General features: G+C 44.1%; 1 protein-coding gene across 5 annotated transcripts in view; it reads right to left on the reverse strand.

The window, feature by feature from the left end:
* cdkl5 (cyclin dependent kinase like 5) overlaps nt 1–15028 on the reverse strand; it is a 50588-nt gene that overhangs the window by 17479 nt on the left and 18081 nt on the right. For all 5 annotated transcript variants that reach the window (XM_077022826.1, XM_077022668.1, XM_077022747.1 and 2 more), the window contains 8 exons: nt 8751–8796; nt 8196–8332; nt 6463–6583; nt 5630–5689; nt 3925–4015; nt 1837–2026; nt 1270–1350; nt 804–970 (listed from right to left, as the gene is read on the reverse strand). In XM_077022826.1, the coding sequence (XP_076878941.1) occupies nt 804–970; nt 1270–1350; nt 1837–2026; nt 3925–4015; nt 5630–5689; nt 6463–6583; nt 8196–8332; nt 8751–8796 (893 nt within the window). The remainder of the gene's footprint in view (nt 1–803; nt 971–1269; nt 1351–1836; nt 2027–3924; nt 4016–5629; nt 5690–6462; nt 6584–8195; nt 8333–8750; nt 8797–15028) is intronic.

Below are 15028 nucleotides of genomic sequence, written 5' to 3' on the forward strand. Positions count from 1 at the left end.
GCGTTTAGCATCTATAAATGTTTGCCAATTACAGTAAAGGTTCATGAGACGCACCTACGACCATTGGTTGATCTAAACCTTCACAAATTCACTTTCTTACTGTAACTGAAAATTACCAAAATGTAACAACAACAAAAAAATAAGTAAAATGATGCCTTAGAGATTATGACAAAATATTCAGCACTTTGCATATAATGACCTAGGCAATGACTAAGACTAAATGCTTGGGAGGGTAAGACAATTCAACAGACAATCCATACAATACATTTTGATAAACATGACATAAGCAATGGATAATGTAAAAAACAACAGACAATTGTCTATGTCCATTTGCAAAATGTACAAAAGCATTTGCAAAATGTGAAACAATGATAAATGCAATTATGATGTGCACAAGTGACAAGGAGATGTGAAGATTCAATGAACAGTTCTGAGAATTTCAATTCTGATCTGAGAAATGAACCAAATCGACTGAGAAAAACTGTAATCCCATTTCACATGTTGACTGTCTGGATTACACTAATCCATCCTTGGGCTATGTTTTTGGATTATATTACAGTAAAATATATTAATATAAATTTCAGTCCTGTGGTCATTGTTTTATCTTGGATTATATTAATCCAGGTCTCTGGACTCACCTTCTGTTGCACTTTACTATTGGCTATTGCTTTACTATTGGCTATCATTCATTGTCTTGTACATGACATAATCTATTTGATATTTAGCATTTCTGGTTAGATGCTAACTGTATTATGTTGGTTTTGTGCTCACACCCTGCTCAGCTCAGTGAGGGGGAAGCTTACCGGCTGGGGATGGTGTTGTCCCCATGGTAGGGCTTCCTCTTGGACGAGCGTGGGGGGGTGGGAGAGGGCATTGTGGGTCGCTCCAGGGCGCGCAACCCCTGGAACACGTGGTGGTTCAAGCACTGCTCGGTGAGGAACCGTTCTGATGGGTTCAGCTGCAATAGGCTCTGTGGTAGAGAAGAAAGTTACTCTCAGCAGAACATCACGGAAGGTCATGCAGGCATGATGTATGGAAGGCTGGTTTCATAGTTGCAGGAGGAGCTCAATGTGGTGGTGCAGGCGGCCAGAACCCAGATCTGTAGCTACCAAGTGTTTGAACACTGGACGGCCTACTGATCTACTGTGATTTACAGCGGTGGTCAATGTTCTGGGTTGGAACACACTCGTAATGCAGCTGCCGTGGGGAAAAGCCTAGTTCAGATGGCCAGGTGAGACCATCTTCTGAGCTCAGAAACCAGTGCTTTACCTTTATCAGGTCCAACATTAAGCCAGTAATGATGCCCAGGTATCTTCTCTCCAGAGTTTGTGGGTGGCTGACCGTGGGGAACTTTCACATACATTTCAAGGGCACATAGAAAGAGAGAAAGGTGGTGGGGGCCAAGTGTTAGACTTATGTTTGCATTTCAGTTCAATTTCCCATTATTAGACAGACAATTCTGCAGACAGAAATTAGTTTTGTCACATGTAGAGTTATGGGCTGCTGTGAACCCAGGGATCAGTGGCCAATTTCTCACTACCAATTCACAATCTACACACACACACACACACACACACACACACACACACACACACACACACACACACACACACACACACACACACACACACACACTTCAACCACCTGTTCATGTTGAGACCTTCTGAGTTTAACATAGTCTCGATGGAAGACTAGATGTAAACATGTGTAGTGCACTCAGAACCGCAGTCCAGGATTGGACATACAGAGAGGAGAGATGATGAGGAAGGAGCAGAGATGGGGGGAGAGAGAACGGAGAAGTGTGGGCCACTGGCAAACAGATCGGGAACCTCTCACCCGGAGACCGGCAAAACGCGGGTTGCTGTAGAAGAGCTTCATCTGTTCAGGAGGAAGAGGACCCAGGACCTTCTGGATGGTGAAGAGCTGGTCGATCTCACTCTCACCCGGAAACAAAGGCTGTCCGTCGCTCAGCTCACCCAGAATGCACCCCACTGACCACATGTCCACCGCCTTCCCATACGGGGCCCTGTTGTGCCCCGCAATGCTCAAGGTTAATGCCCTCTAATCATGAAGAAATCTGCCTTACATACAGAGAATATGCACTGATGTCACTTTGTCAAGATGTCCCCTCTGTGTTCCTGCCACTCAGGGGGGTAATTGCAGTGATTCCCATCAGCTGTGACATCATGTACATACCCTTATATGTAGTATTACTTTTAAGTCAAGTATGGCTATTAAAATAACATTGTGACAATTTAAGATAAGGTTAATGTATCATATTTAAATTTTTTTAGATCGCTATACGTAACTATACTTAAAATATACAGTATCTACAGTATCTCTCCCTACAGTATCCTTCCCTACAGTATCTCTCCCTACAGTATCTCTCCCTACAGTATCCCTCCCTACAGTATCTCTGCCTACAGTACCCCTTCCTACAGTATCTCTCCCTACAGTATATCTCTCTACAGTATCTCTCCCTACTATATCTCTCCCTACAGTACCCCTTCCTACAGTATCTCTCCCTACAGTATCTCTCTCTACAGTATCTCTCCCTACAGTATATCTCTCTACAGTATCTCTCCCTACTATATCTCTCCCTACAGTACCCCTTCCTACAGTATATCTCTACAGTATATCTCTCTACAGTATCTCTCCCTACTATATCTCTCCCTACTATATCTCTCCCTACAGTACCCCTTCCTACAGTATCTCTCACTACAGTACCCCTCTCAGTATCTCTCCCTACGGTATCTCTCACTACAGTACCCCTCTCTACAGTATCTCTCTCTACAGTATCTCTCCCTACAGTATCTCTCACTACAGTACCCCTCTCTACAGTATCTCTCCCTACAGTATCTCTCCCTACAGTACCCCTCTCTACAGTATCTCTCCCTACAGTATCTCTCCTACAGTATCTCTCCCTACGGTATCTCTCACTACAGTACCCCTCTCTACAGTATCTCTCCCTACAGTATCTCTCCTACAGTATCTCTCCCTACAGTATCTCTCCTACAGTAGCTGGGCTCCCTCCCACTTTACTCTCCTTTCATTCCATATCTCCCTATGCTCCCAACAGACCCTTCACTCTCTTCACTGCCTGTCCTCCCTACACTAATATAGTAATATAGAAATATAGAAATTAGTGTAAAGATAAACATATAAATATGCAAATCTACACAAACCAAATAAAGCTCAAAAATAACCCTGACAGGATGGTGGTTGATTTCTGTCGACAAAACTGGAAAAAAGCTTAAAGATGAGAGCTGGTGACAGGAGAGAATGATGTACGCAAAAGAGAGAGAGAGAGAGAGAGAGAGGATAGGGAGAGGAGGGAGAGAGTCAGAGAAAGAGAGAGAGAGGATGGAGTGTGAGAGAGTAAGGAGGAAGAGAGTGAGAGAAAGAGAGCAGAGGGAGAGAGTGAGACAGAGAGGGAGAAAGAAATTGAGAGAACGAGAGAGAGAGAAGGGGAGAGAGAAAGGGAGAGAAGACTAGAACAGCAGACTGAAAGACACATTTTTGCTCTGAAACACGGTGAGAGGGAGGCCGAGAACATTTGAGTGGGAGGAATTTAAATGGTGAGACTTAAAGAAAAAAAACTAAACAACCCATTCCAGCGCAGTCATCTCCTCTGGTAGCGAGCAAAACATCGTCTGAACAAAACGGCACCCAAGAAGCACATATAACCAGCAGGGCTACAGTGGACTCTGTGACTTTAGCTCACAGAGGCACATGACACGTGCTTTTATTAAATACGAGGAAACACAGCATATTAAGGACAAGGTGAAAAGGAACTGAGAAGTGGTTAATATTTTACTGAATCCGAGGGCTGTCCATCACCGGTGCAGCTGGGACGTGTGTGTGTGTGTGTGTGTGTGTGTGTGTGTGTGTGTGTGTGTGTGTGTGTTTCTGCATGACACTCACCCAAGGAGCAGCTCCGGAGATCGGTACCACCTTGTGGCCACGTACTCTGTGTAATTAGCATCACTGCCTTCTGAGAGATTACGGGCAAAACCTGGTAGAAGAGAAGTAGAGAGGGAGAGAGAGAAAGAGAGAGAGAGAGAGCAACAGAGAAAGAGAGAGAGAATTGGGAATGACACAGCAATAAACAGATAGATAGATAGATAGATAGATAGATAGATAGATAGATAGATAGATAGATAGATAGATAGATAGATAGATAGATAGATAGATCCTCTAAAAGAGTGCCTTTTCTCCCTCATTCATAATATTACAATATCGTCCCATACCTACCATGAAACACATTAAAAACACATCCACATGCAACCAGTCTTATCTTCATGTCTGAGATATTTCCTACCATGGAACCTGGCGCACACTCATTACTGTATTTTGGTAACTTGTAACACAAGTCTCTGTGACACACAGACTCCATGTCACACAAGCTCAGCGACACATAGACTCGGCACCACAAACTCCACAACAAACAGTCTCTGCGATGCAGATGGGTCACGCATACAACACAGACTCGAACCCCCTTCGCGATGTAAGCTAACGCTAATGGCAGTGCTCCCACTTTAACGGCACTCTCCGAAGTCACCGTGTCCTAACAAGCGAAATGATTCACGGTAAATGGCTTTAGAAGAGACACGAGCGGTGTCATTGACGGCAGGTCTTGTGGGAAGGTTGTTTTGTTTGTAAACGATATCGTTTGATCTCCCCGTGGGCCCTGTCGGAGTGATACCACTGGGTTATAGTGTATATACTACAATGCACCTGTTCTACTGAACTTCAAACATTCACTCCCACACACGTTCAGGAACGTTAGCTCCTCCGAGCCACAGTGAAAGCCCCCTTTTTTTCTCCACAGGGCTCTCCCCACACCACTCCCCCTCCCTCCCTGTGTCTCTCTGCCTATGTCTTCCTCTGACTCTGACCGTCTCTCATAATCTCTGATTAATAGTAATGTTGAAGTGCTTGTTCTCCAGAAAGCCTGATGAATTCCTGCTGTTTTACTGCAGTTTGCCCCAGATGTCCATTATAAGACTTGCTGTTCTTCACTCTTGTTCGTGCTGTTTGTTCTACTGGCTGAATATCAAATGAAAAAGAGAGAAGCGCTGTATAAATAAACTGACTGCATTATCATTCTGATTATTATAATAGAGAGAACGAGACAGCTGACGGGAGCGAGACCATGGACAACATTCAGACTGTTCAATTAATCGAGCTGTGCTCCTGGGCTAAAAATATAAGAAGTCTTTGAGAGAAGTGTGTAGTTGCACACCCAGTGAGTCATGCGATTTCTCCATGGCAGTCAGTGAGCTGCTGCTGAAATCATACGATGCGTGACTTTTTTTTCCTGTGCAGTAACATGCATCCTCCAGCAGGTGGGGCATTGTAGTATCAGGAAGCGTCAATGTGCATAGTCAGCCAGTTATATATGTGTGAGTATAACTCTTAGTTTGGTGATGGTTACAGACTTTTGCAGAGCTAATATGACATAACATTTTAATTGGTCAGTAAATCATACAGCATACAATAGTCCATTATGATTTTCATATCTGAAATGTCGTCAGTTCTCAGTCAAATATTTCACACAGTGAATTGTGTAAATAAGGGTGTCAGTAATCTGAGATCAGTTGAATGCAGGTTGGATAGTTCAGCTCACCAAAATCACACAGCTTGAGGACATCATTAGAGCTGATGAGGAGATTTTCCGGTTTTATGTCTAAGAGGAGACACAGAGAGGACACCAGCTTGTGGTAATGTGCAGAAAACAAGAATACATCACTGTTACATCTGAGAAGCTCTTACTAGGCACAAAAACAACAGTGTGAAATCACACTGATCCCAAAGACAGACACAGTGATCAGGATCCAGTGATCAGGACACGGTGATCAGGACCCAGTGACCAGGACACGGTGATCAGGACACGGTGATCAGGACACAGTGATCAGGACCCAATGATCAGGACCCAGTGATCAGGACCCAGTGATCAGGACACAGTGACCAGGACCCAGTGATCAGGACCCAGTGATCAGGACACAGTGACCAGGACCCAGTGATCAGGACACAGTGACCAGGACCCAGTGATCAGGACCCAGTGACCAGGACCCAGTGATCAGGACCCAGTGATCAGGACCCAGTGATCAGGACACAGTGATCAGGACCCAGTGATCAGGACACAGTGACCAGGACCCAGTGATCAGGACCCAGTGACCAGGACCCAGTGATCAGGACCCAGTGATCAGGACCCAGAGATCAGGACACAGTGACCAGGACCCAGTGATCAGGACCCAGTGACCAGGACCCAGTGATCAGGACCCAGTGACCAGGACCCAGTGATCAGGACCCAGTGATCAGGACCCAGTGATCAGGACACAGTGACCAGGACCCAGTGATCAGGACCCAGTGATCAGGACCCAGTGATCAGGACCCAGTGACCAGGACCCAGTGATCAGGACCCAGTGATCAGGACCCAGTGATCAATAGCTTGCTCACCTCTGTGTACAATCTCGTTCTTGTGGCACCAGTGGATGGCTTTGATCAGCTGGTAGATGTAGTTTCGCACCTTGTCAGGTGGTGCACCGTTGGGCATCTCCTCCAGCAGCTCCAGCATGTTCTGTAGTGTCAGACACCAAAGGAATTGCACCTGGGTCACCTTCATTCAAGACTTAAGAAGAGTCACGGTATCATGACAATTAGACTGCGTTCAATTCAATCACACTGAGCTCATTTTCACAGGCACTGTAAAACATGAAACATCAAAGTTCACAGGTCAAGCCAGAGATACACAATGATCTATGGATTAATTAGGAAAAATACACACGACATGCATATTTAATTCATATTTTAATACAGTGCTCGCCTGTGTTTCATTTGACTTTGATTCTTACAGTAAGGACACCTTTAGTCACTCAGAGGATGTTCTCCAGACTAGTTCCACACTGGAGTATAAAACATGCATTTGCACAAACGCTTTCGTTCGGTTTCCTACTAGGTAATTTACAGTACTGCGCAAAAATCTTATGGCTCCATTAAATTATTTGTTTTAGCAAAGGTATAATGACCACATATAATTATTTCTCAATCTATTCTTTAAAATGCAAAAAGAAAATACAGAGAATATATACACAATTTATTTAAAACGCACAATTTTAAGAACAAAAATACCAAAAGTATTAAGGTTGAAATCCCTTCCCACAAAACACATCTTGAACTCTTTTGGGAAGACTGTCTTAACGTTTCTGAACTCATCTTCATGCTCCATTCCATTCTGGTTTAAGAGAGCCTGTTCCTGCTACTGCTCAAGTGTAAGAGGAGGCCACACTAAATAATTCCTGTAGATGGTTTAGCAGATATTTTATTCAATTTTTAAATCTTGCATACAAATTCTGTATTTTCTGCTTGTATTTTCTGATATAGACACTGAGAAATGATTATATAATGATTTAGTAATCATTACACCATTACTAAAACAACAAACCTATAGGTGCTCTGAGACTTTTGCACAGTGCTGTATGTCTTAAAAAATCTACATGGCAAAATGTAAGCACATGAGTTGGTAAGAGCTGTGATGTGGTGCAAGCTCGGATCTGGTACACGATGTTATCTGGCGTAAGCTCGGATCTGGTACACGATGTTATCTGGCGTAAGCTCGGATCTGGTACACAATGTTATCTGGTGTAAGCTCGGATCTGGTACACAATGTTATCTGGCGTAAGCTCAGATCTGGTACACAATGTTATCTGGCGTAAGCTCGGATCTGGTACACAATGTTATCTGGCGTAAGCTCGGATCTGGTACACAATGTTATCTGGTGTAAGCTCGGATCTGGTACACAATGTTATCTGGTGTAAGCTCGGATCTGGTACACAATGTTATCTAGTGCAAGCTCGGATCTGGTACATGATGTTATCTGGCGTAAGCTCGGATCTGGTACCAGCCCTGAGCTGGTAAGAGCTGTGATATGTGTGATGGGGTTAACATTCTCCGTGTAATTACCAGGTAAACGCCAGATAACGCATGAGTGTTAGATTCGACATTCCCCAGATAATTACCAGGTAACCACCAGGTAAAACACAGAGGGCAGCTGATTGGCTCCTCATAGTCCAGTCGCAGGTCCAGTCTGTGTTTCACATACTGAAGCTCCATGTCTTTAAATATAACGGGCAAACCACCATGGGATGTGACCGTGGCATACATGGGTCCTGTGCTGACCGTAGCATACTGACCTTCTCCACATACTCAAACACCAGGTAGAGCTTCCCACGGCGACGAAACGCCTCCTTCAGCTCCACGATGTTCTCCTGCTTCAGTGTGCGGAGCATCTTCAGCTCCCTCAGTGTGGTCTCCTTCACCTCCTCATTCTCTGCAGGTGCAACAGAGGTGGAGCGGTCAGCCAGGAAACCTCACACCAGCATCACCGCATGCCACACAAAGCTGACAGCCATCAACTAGGGCCTTCACAAAACTATGAATGTATCTATTAATGAATTCTTTTTTTTTTTACTAATTTCAGAACACTATACGTGAGCGCCAGACTGTTGCTGACAAGTTACTAGCACACATTAGCACGCATTTAACACTTAAAATGGTACAGATAATTTATTAGCTAAGATAATATATTAGGTAAGTGTAATTTGCATAGTCGGAGTCACTAGAATATTGAAGGTGTCAGTGCTGCAAATAAGGAGAGAGGAGAGGGTGTGTTAGCCAATCAGTGTTAACAATGTTAGCTCATCAACAGTGCCAGCCAATCTGAGCAGCATTGTTCAGCCGTGATTTACCTTCACTGTCCTTAAACTTCTTTATGGCCACAAGTTCCTTTGTCTCCTGCAAAACAGATATGCAAGATATGTGAGCGGAGAAGCTTCACATCTCCTAACACAACTGCACTAAGACCCAGTGGTTGAGAACTGCACAGAAGGTTGTTTTCCCGTCCTTGGTCTGGCCCTAGACTGGACCTTCAGCGGAGATTAATTAGTGACTGTAGCCCAGGATTAGGCTTATTTCTTATCCAAATGGGTCCTAAAGAAGTCTATTTCACGTGCCACGTCTCCAACTGAAATACAATGAAGCTTCTAGTACTGCCTCTTCACACCAAGGCGACTAATTATAAAGGTTATATTTCGCATTGATGACATGAATTGTGGCTGAATCTAATCCACTGTCTGATGCTTCCATTTAAAGCCAAGTCATCAAAGCACCTGTTATTACTAGTGATATCACAAATTTATAATTAAAGTTATTACTAATTAGTGGTATAATGATGGGGCTGGACTGGAAGTGGTGGGTTTTAGCTGTTTCAAGCAGCCGGTCTCACCAATGTTGGGGCCCTGATACTCTAGGTGTTGATGGCTGCTCATTCCTTTCTGCCCAGTCACTCTCCTGTTTCATTACAACCCCCCCTTGCAGTAACACAGTAAGCTAAGGCTAACAGCAGGGCTGTACACAACCACCACTTTCGCAGCACTCGATACTGAAGTCTCTCTGTCCTAATGAGCAAAATGATTCACTGTAAAACGGCTTTAGAAAAGAGGTGAATTGTATCGTGGACAGCAGAAGATTGATTTATTTGCAAATTATGTAATTTGATCTCGCTGTGGGCTTGATTGGATGGGAGTGTTGGTGAAATACACACACAGGTTTGTGCAGTGCGTTAATACAGTCTACTTTATTTCACATAACAACTCAATCTTCTTGAATTTCTCGTGCCGCTGGATGCCAGTATGCCAGTATGCCTGCCGGTCGGCTGCAGCCAGTGCCTTAAATGGCATCCGTGTCACTACCATACCCCCCGCAGTGACTAAAACCCCATCCCTGTTACCCCTCAGTGCCTAAAAACCTGCCTCTCTCACCACTCCAACACACGAGTCTTAAACCAAAATCCCTTTTAGCACTCCATGCCCCAGTGCCTAAAACCCCATTCCTCACATTTCAAGATCAAAATACACATATGGCCAGTAAAAATGAAGTATCAGTAGTATCACCAGTTCCTATTACGAGAGGAATTCCCTGAGAATCGGTGTTATGATGTAACAATGGTAACTAGCAAGTTCAACCAGTCTACTGCATTCTAGAACCGCGTGTAGAATTCTAGAATATCACATTGTAAAAAGTCTCACTTCTCTGCAGGCTAATCATTGTCATAATGACGAGCCCCACAGAGCTCGACTGATTCCAGTCTTCATCTTCTCTCAGCAGCCAACTGTGCCATAACAGGCTCTTTGAAGCCCTCATCGCTGCCTTCTACTGCTTAGTGTCCTCGCTTCAAAAGGCAACACGGCAGGGATGCTTGAATTGTGAACAGGAACGATTCTGGGGCAGGGCAGGGCTGTTAGCCTGGAGCAGGGAGGTTTTTTTTACAGCCAGCACGGGATGTTAGTGGAAATATCTCGCTGCTGTTTTGTGCAGGGAGGAGAGGGAGTTGTGACAACAGAGTTGTCACGGAATGAAAGCCTGGCGTTCATCAACAGACATTTACAGTGACAATATCAAAACCCAGAACTTTCATTTTTACCTTTACTTAGTCTGATTGTGTGACTTGTATATTTGTCTGTATTTTGTGTAATTTGTGTGTTAACGGGCCGCCCAATGGAGGATGGGTTCCCTTTTGAGTCTTGGTTCTCCCGAGGTTTCTTCCTATTCCCCACCATCATAGGGAGTTTTTCCTCGCCACTGTCGCCTTTGGCTTGCTCATTAGGGTTCTGGACCCGTAGTATTGTTAACCTTTTAAATCCTGTAAAGCGCTTTGTGACAACATGTGTTGTGAAAAGCGCTATACAAATAAACTTTGATTGATTGATTGACCTGTTCTACTAGAGATCAAAGCAAAATGTCTGAACCATAGACATGTTCAGTAGAATCACTGTACATTACATACATATCTTTCAGGCCTCATGAAAACATATTGCCAACATACATTGTTTCCTTATTTGAAAGGATCAAATTCTGTAAACTTTGCTGGAAATGTAAGTAGGGAAATCCAGAAAACCGTGGCAATGATCACAGTTGAGCACAATGCAACACAACGGTGACCCATTATCTGATCTGCAGTCATGTATTCCCGTGTGTCTGCTGCAGTCTCGTCAGCTTGCGTCCACAACGTCCCCATTATTCGGCGACATGGACCTCCCCTCTCAGGACAAAGGCTCTCAGAGCAGCCCACCAGGGCGGTCTGTTCCTGAGAAGACCCGTGTGTTGCTGCCAGTCCAGCCACATCTAGAAGCTCCACCCAAGCACAGACAGCAAAACCGGGACTTTGGAATGTACGGTGACACGGGGGCGAGAACCCAAAAAAACCCTTTAAGTCCTTTCCTCAAGACAGCCGCTAAGTATTGAGCCCTTGAGGAAGCGATGCGAGTGAATCAGAGGGGCGGTGCGCTCGTGTGGTAGAAGAGTGACAAGAGTTATAATGCGATATGCTAACACACTCAGCCGCTGTAGGGGTGGAGGTAACTGTACCCGTAGCATACTATTTCCGTGTCGAATTACGGTACGGGCAAGTGTGCGGTGTGGCTGTAGTAGTCGGAAGGTGAACTCAGGTGCAGAAGAAACAGCAGCTAGCTGGGGGTCCTGTGAAGGATCACACTTCACCGTCTTCACGTACAACTTTACAACCTACTGCAGTGTCTACATTCCAAATGTCAAGGCTAAGGACATGTCTGCCCATACATATTGCTGTCGAGAAAGCATAGCGCTAGTAATTCCAAGGTCAGGGTTTATGTCCCAGGGAGAACACGTACTCACTGATAAATATGTAAGTCGCTCTGGATAAGAGGTTCTGCCTAATGCCATAAATGTAAATACCTGCTGATAATTGGCAGATAGCAGAATGACAAGCTATGAGATTCTGGTTCTTTCAGGGGGGGATAGCATCTGGAATATGAGATAGTCGGTTTCATCCAGTGCAGGCCAGAGAGAGCTGAGAGCAGACACTCGGTGGACATTCTGTGTATAGTCATTGGATAGTCTGTCCGTGGAGAAGCTATTTCACAGATAGCCACGCTCTTACAAAAGGGAAATCTGTGGAGGCTGCTCAACTGAAATAAACATTTAGTATTAATTATGCAAATTGGTTTGAATAATAATAAAAAAATGTCATAGAAAATCATTCTGTTTCAGTATGTCCATTATTAAAGTCTCCTGTGAGAGTTTGTCCTTTGAAACCAGCGTGGTTCTGATCCAGTGGCACTACTGCAGGCTGAGACAGCACAACACATCTCACAACACAGTTCACAAGGTGCTGGGCTTTGATGCCAAACCAGCGCTCCCACTGTGATGACCAGTGCCTTTCCACCAGTACTCTGAGAGAGACAGGGTGAATTACAGCCTAAATTTAATTGCAATGTCATTTCTAGAAGATTGGATTCCCTGTATTACTGAATATTGAAATGGGAAACTCCGAGCTCCAGGGAAGTTCATCAGATTCCCTTCCAAAATCACTGAACTAAAGCAGCATCAACATTTTCTAGCATGCAGCCCAGATTTCAGGTCTGTTTCGTGCAGTTTGTGGTTAGTGGGACTGTTACTATATTTTGGTGTCCGTGGTGCACACAGAATCTAGAGATAATGAGGAAGTTAATACACAGCATGTGTCTGGCAGGTCTTTTAGGCAGCGTATACAGCAGTCATGTTGGAGCCTGGGGGAGAAGCCAAGATCCCAGAGGAGCCCAGATTCTGGAGGTGCCCAGATTCTGGAGGAGCCCAGATTCTGAAGGTGCCCAGATTCTGGAGGTGCCCAGATGCTGGAGGAGCCCAGATTCCGGAGGAGCCCAGATTCCGGAGGTGCCCAGATTCCGGAGGAGCCCAGATTCCAGAGGAGCCCAGATTCCGGAGGTGCCCAGATACTGGAGGAGCCCAGATACTGGAGGAGCCCAGATTCTGAAGGTGCCCACATTCTGGAGGTGCCCAGATGCTGGGGAGCCCAGATTCTCCCAAAACTTGCCCTGCACAGACTGTTGGATTCTCTGTGATTCAAAGAAAATCCAACTCACTATCTGCAGATCTAGTAATCCTTGATTTGGACTCAGAGGACCTGATAATTAATTGTAGCTTTCATAGTTAATTCATTTTGTATATGAAATTTGTAATGTCATACATTATTATGCCTCCACAGCCCTAGAAGCTGCATGTTTCCATACATTCTGCATATGGAAGGTTTACTGCAAATTAGTACACAGCAGAAATGTGGGCAGCTAATGCTACAACCTTCACAGGCTAACTTTTCAAAAGCCCGATGGTGAAAACCTCCCAGTATTCAAGCACACACTTCAGTATCACTTTTCCAGTGGGCCTATGTTGTTTTCCCCCACCTAATCCCTATTACGTAAACCATTATCCTGAATTATCCTGAAAAGACTTGAATAAATGTTATCACTATCTCTCTTTTTAATCTTCTATTTCTATCACTGTTCTATTACTGTTATGCTGCTGGAATCTTAATTTCCCTGAGGGAAACCTCCCAAAGGGATCAATAAAGATCTATCTATCTATCTATCTATCTATCTAAACAATAAGCAAAAGCAGATGCACTGCCAACAGTGTTGATTCACCCTTATTTCATTTAGCAAGAACCAATTATTTTATTGCCAGTTATATCCTACTTCAGATTTCACTTACAACTAATTATAACAACATCTTAGAAGTTGATCAGTTGTGTAGAAGTGACTAACTCACAAACATGCAGAATCATTCTAATTATGATGGCATCAGATATTCAATGAATAAAGTTTATGTAAATGTTTAATATACTTGCTAAAGTAAAAGTGTTTTTCCTGTAAAGGATTCCCAGGTGCAATACTATATTCAGTCAAAGCAGGAACTCTGCTTTACCCAGAGGTATAATTTATTCAGAAGTCTAATTTACTCAGAAGTCAGTCATTATTTTACTTCCATATTCTTATTAGCCAATCAAAACCATGTCACGGTGACAGTCCCGGACCCTTCCCTCCCTGTGGGCGTGCCGCTACGTTGTCTGCGTGTCGTTGTGTCCATGTATGTACTTCCGTGGGTGTGGGTTGTCAGTGAGCGTGTTCGTAGTCGCACCTGTGCCTTGTCTCGAGATCACGAGGGTAAGCGTTGACCGCCTATTTAATGTGCGTTCGCGCAGTGTCCTGTGCTCGTCTTTGTCTGAGTGTCACCTGTTCGTTTTTGTGTTGTGTGCGCGCGCTGTGTGCGTTACATCGATCACTCATTAAAAGTGACGTTTGAGTGTGCGAGCTGGAGTTTGTGCCTCGTCCTTCCGCCCCGCGTTACAAACCACTTGTGTACAAATACAATGATGGATCTTATTTAGTAGATTCGTGATGAATGAAAATAAATTATGTTGAAGTCTGAGATTTCATTAAGCAATGAATCATTTTCTTGCTGGTTTTAAACCCGTAATGATTTTTCATGAACGTCTCAGATTCTGATTCTCTTTGGAATTAATTACTGTAGGACATTTTGGTGTGTGGAAATATAACAGGCTACATTTAGCTCCTAACTATTGTGCCAAGGTAAATTATGACAGCTTGCTGGATGTTTGCAATCAAAACGTCATAGGGGTTCAAGTTTGACTTTCTTCATGTGTGATTCTGGTTTGTGGTTATAGACTATCCCTGTGTTAACTCTGTCTGGGCGTCTACCGCTGTTCTGAGCAGGGCTGTGGTTCTGGGAGAAGGGGTTAGACACTTCACACTTCTGTCCAACCACCTCCTGTTCCTGTGGTTTACAGCTACTCACCGCTGACATCACCAGGCCAGTGTGAATGAGGTGCTGATACAAAATCCTGGCAATGTTATTGCCGTCTGGGCTGCAGGGGTGAGATATTTCTTATGTTCTCTGGTACTGAGAAACAGAGGGTATTTGTCAGTGGAAATATAACATTTTTAACATATAATTTTGAGCATTACCAGAAAAGAATTCTGACAATTTGTGTTAGATAGAATGACCTGCCATTCAAGTACATAAATTGAATACGTCATTAGTGGCACACTAACATTTTGGTATTGTAATCACAGGATAAGCCGTCAAATATCCTGTGCTAAGCCATTAGAGATTCACACAGGGCCCAGTCCTCTCA

The sequence above is a fragment of the Brachyhypopomus gauderio genome, chromosome 1, assembly GCF_052324685.1.
Source record: "Brachyhypopomus gauderio isolate BG-103 chromosome 1, BGAUD_0.2, whole genome shotgun sequence".
Lineage (NCBI taxonomy): Eukaryota > Metazoa > Chordata > Actinopteri > Gymnotiformes > Hypopomidae > Brachyhypopomus > Brachyhypopomus gauderio.